This window comes from Amphimedon queenslandica, unplaced genomic scaffold, assembly GCF_000090795.2.
Source record: "Amphimedon queenslandica unplaced genomic scaffold, v1.1 AMPQUscaffold_13302, whole genome shotgun sequence".
Classification (NCBI taxonomy): Eukaryota; Metazoa; Porifera; class Demospongiae; order Haplosclerida; family Niphatidae; genus Amphimedon; species Amphimedon queenslandica.
In genome coordinates, this window is record NW_003546462.1 from 82,419 (window position 1) to 85,112 (window position 2,694).

The 2,694-nt window shown below is 28.2% G+C and overlaps 2 protein-coding genes across 2 annotated transcripts in view; both read left to right on the top strand.

Annotated features, from left to right (window-relative positions):
- LOC109583489 (26S proteasome non-ATPase regulatory subunit 10-like) overlaps positions 1-2,107 on the top strand; it is a 6,887-nt gene extending 4,780 nt beyond the window's left edge. The window contains exons 2-8 of the mRNA XM_019998875.1: positions 50-315; positions 398-499; positions 1,177-1,275; positions 1,522-1,620; positions 1,725-1,823; positions 1,893-1,991; positions 2,093-2,107. Coding sequence (XP_019854434.1) covers positions 50-315; positions 398-499; positions 1,177-1,275; positions 1,522-1,620; positions 1,725-1,823; positions 1,893-1,991; positions 2,093-2,107 — 779 coding nt within the window. The remainder of the gene's footprint in view (positions 1-49; positions 316-397; positions 500-1,176; positions 1,276-1,521; positions 1,621-1,724; positions 1,824-1,892; positions 1,992-2,092) is intronic.
- A 102-nt stretch (positions 2,108-2,209) lies between these two features.
- Positions 2,210-2,694, top strand: part of LOC109583490 (ankyrin repeat domain-containing protein 17-like) — a 5,060-nt gene continuing 4,575 nt past the window's right edge. The window contains exon 1 of the mRNA XM_019998876.1: positions 2,210-2,307. The gene's annotated coding sequence lies outside the window, so the exon portion shown is untranslated. The remainder of the gene's footprint in view (positions 2,308-2,694) is intronic.

The following is a 2,694-nucleotide window of genomic DNA, read 5'->3' on the forward strand; positions in this document are numbered from 1 at the left end:
TAACATGCTCAGGTATAATTATATACAACAATTCTCTTTATTTATACAGATGAACTTAACTTGACACCACTCCACCGAGCCTGTTTGATGAATAACTCTGATAAAGTTGCTAAATTATTACAAGACAAAACAGTGGATATCTCTGCCCTTGATAAAAATAGATCTACACCACTTCATTGTGCTTGTCAGGCTGGGCACACAGAAATAGTTGAGCTTCTTATTCAAGAAAGAGCTAATCGTCTTAAATCTGCTTTACATGAAAATGATGCTGACTCTAAAATCAAATCTTTTTTCAATCTCACTGATAATCATGAAGTAAGAGACATGGTAGTTATTGCATGTTCCTGTTACTATCATTATTATTATTATTATTATTATTATTATTATTATTACGTAGAATATACCACTTGGTTTGGCTTGTATAGGAGGGCATACAGAAATAGTTAAACTACTACTGAAACAAAAAGGAGTTGATGTCAATCACACAAATAGCCAAAAAGTAAGAGATTGCTGTTTATTTAAAGAGACAAGTGTAACAGAAATTTAGTTGGGCCCTACTGATCAAGTAGCTAGTCCATTAATATTTAATTTTAAGTATAGTATTATTACATACTAGAAGAAGATAGGAAAAGTCCCAAAATGCAGCAAAAACAATAAATTGTAGTTATATATGATAGTTTTCCATTACAATCACATCATTATTTTATTATTACAGTTTTACATTAACTAAATAAAATTTACTACTATTATTATTATACTAAAAGAAATAAATAATGAAGAGCCTTAACAGAGCCCAGCATACACTATGCAACACCTGTTCTGTGCATTACACAGTGTGCAAGATACTACATGAAATAAAAATTTTTGAGAATAGAGATAATGAGATGAGAGTCAAATGATTTGTTAATAATTTATCATTAAATCTGAGTAATTGTATAGCTTTGCATAACAATAAGGTTTACTAAGTTAATGTCAATATTTTCTTTTCAACTGGGATAGGAATCTAGACAGCATTCAAATTTTTCAAGAGATAAAATTTTTAATTCAGTATTTATAATCCTATTAAACACCAATATTAATATAGCAAGGCTGCAAAAGTCGTGGCAGCCATTTTGTTTGGGGGTGAATCCTACTTAGTAACGCTACCGCATTACTAATGTTATTTGTTCATGCTAGCGTACACCACTTGCTATGGCATGTATACGAGGACATACAGAAATAGTTGAACTACTACTGGAGCATGGAGCTAATGTCAATGTTACTGATGAAAATGAAGTATGAGAAATTATTTAGCAATCAATACAATTAACAACAATATGTAAACATTAATAATTATTATTATTATTATCATTATTATTATTATTATCATACAACACACAGACATACACAATAAAATACACTAAGGACAAAACAAGAAATAAGAGAAACCGAACATAAAAAGACAAAAGATAAAACAATTGTTATTATTATTTATTATTATTATTATTTATTATTATTATTATTATTATTATTATTATGTAGCTTACACCACTTGGTAATGCCAGTATACCAGGACATACAGAAATAGTTAAACTACTACTGGAGCATGGAGCTAATGTCAATGTTACTGATAAAAATGGAGTAAGAGACATTGCATTATTATTATTATTATTATTTTTATTTTTATTTTTATTTTTATTATTATTATTATTGTTATTATTATTATTATTATTATTATTATGTAGAATACACCACTTGGTAATGCCAGTATACCAGGACATGCAGAAGTAGTTGAACTACTACTGGAGCATGGAGCTGATGTCAATCACCTTAATAAACAAAAAGTAAGAATCACAGTAATTATTATTATTATTATTATTATTATTATTATTATTATTATTATTATTATGTAGAATACACCACTTGGTAATGCCAGTATACCAGGACATGCAGAAGTAGTTGAACTACTACTGAACCATGGAGCTGATGTCAATCACCTTAATAAACAAAAAGTAAGAATCACAGTAATTATTATTATTATTATTATTATTATTATTATTATTATTATCATCATCATGTTAGCATACACCACTTGTTATGACCTCTATAGCAGGACATACAGAAATAGTTGCACTACTACTGGAGCATAAAGCTGATGTTAATATAGCTGATAAGGATGATGTAACTAAGAGACATAATTATCATTCTTTTATAATTATTATTTTGTAGGATGCACCACTTGGTATTGCCTGTCATCAAGGTCATAAAGGAATAGTTGAACTGCTACTGGAGTATAAAGCTGATGTCACTCTCACTAATAAAAAAGGAGTAAGAAACATAGAAATTATTAGTAACGCGGTAGTGTTACTAAGTAGGATTCACCCCCAAACAAAATGGCTGCCATGACTTTTGCAGCCTTGCTATTATCATTGTCATTATTATTATTATTATTATTATTTATCATCATTATTATTATTATTATTATTATTATTATTATTATTATTATTATTATTATTATTTTGGCCATAATGGTTTCAATCATCAAAGAAAATATATATATCTCATAATTATGACATCAACCTTTGATGTGGTCGGGTTTATATTTTTGTATATATACCTGCCATTCAGAAATGCTGTCATCATTATGAAATATATCCTATATAACATACTAGAACTGGTCTATATACAAAAGATATAGACCTTTGGTGGGTGTCC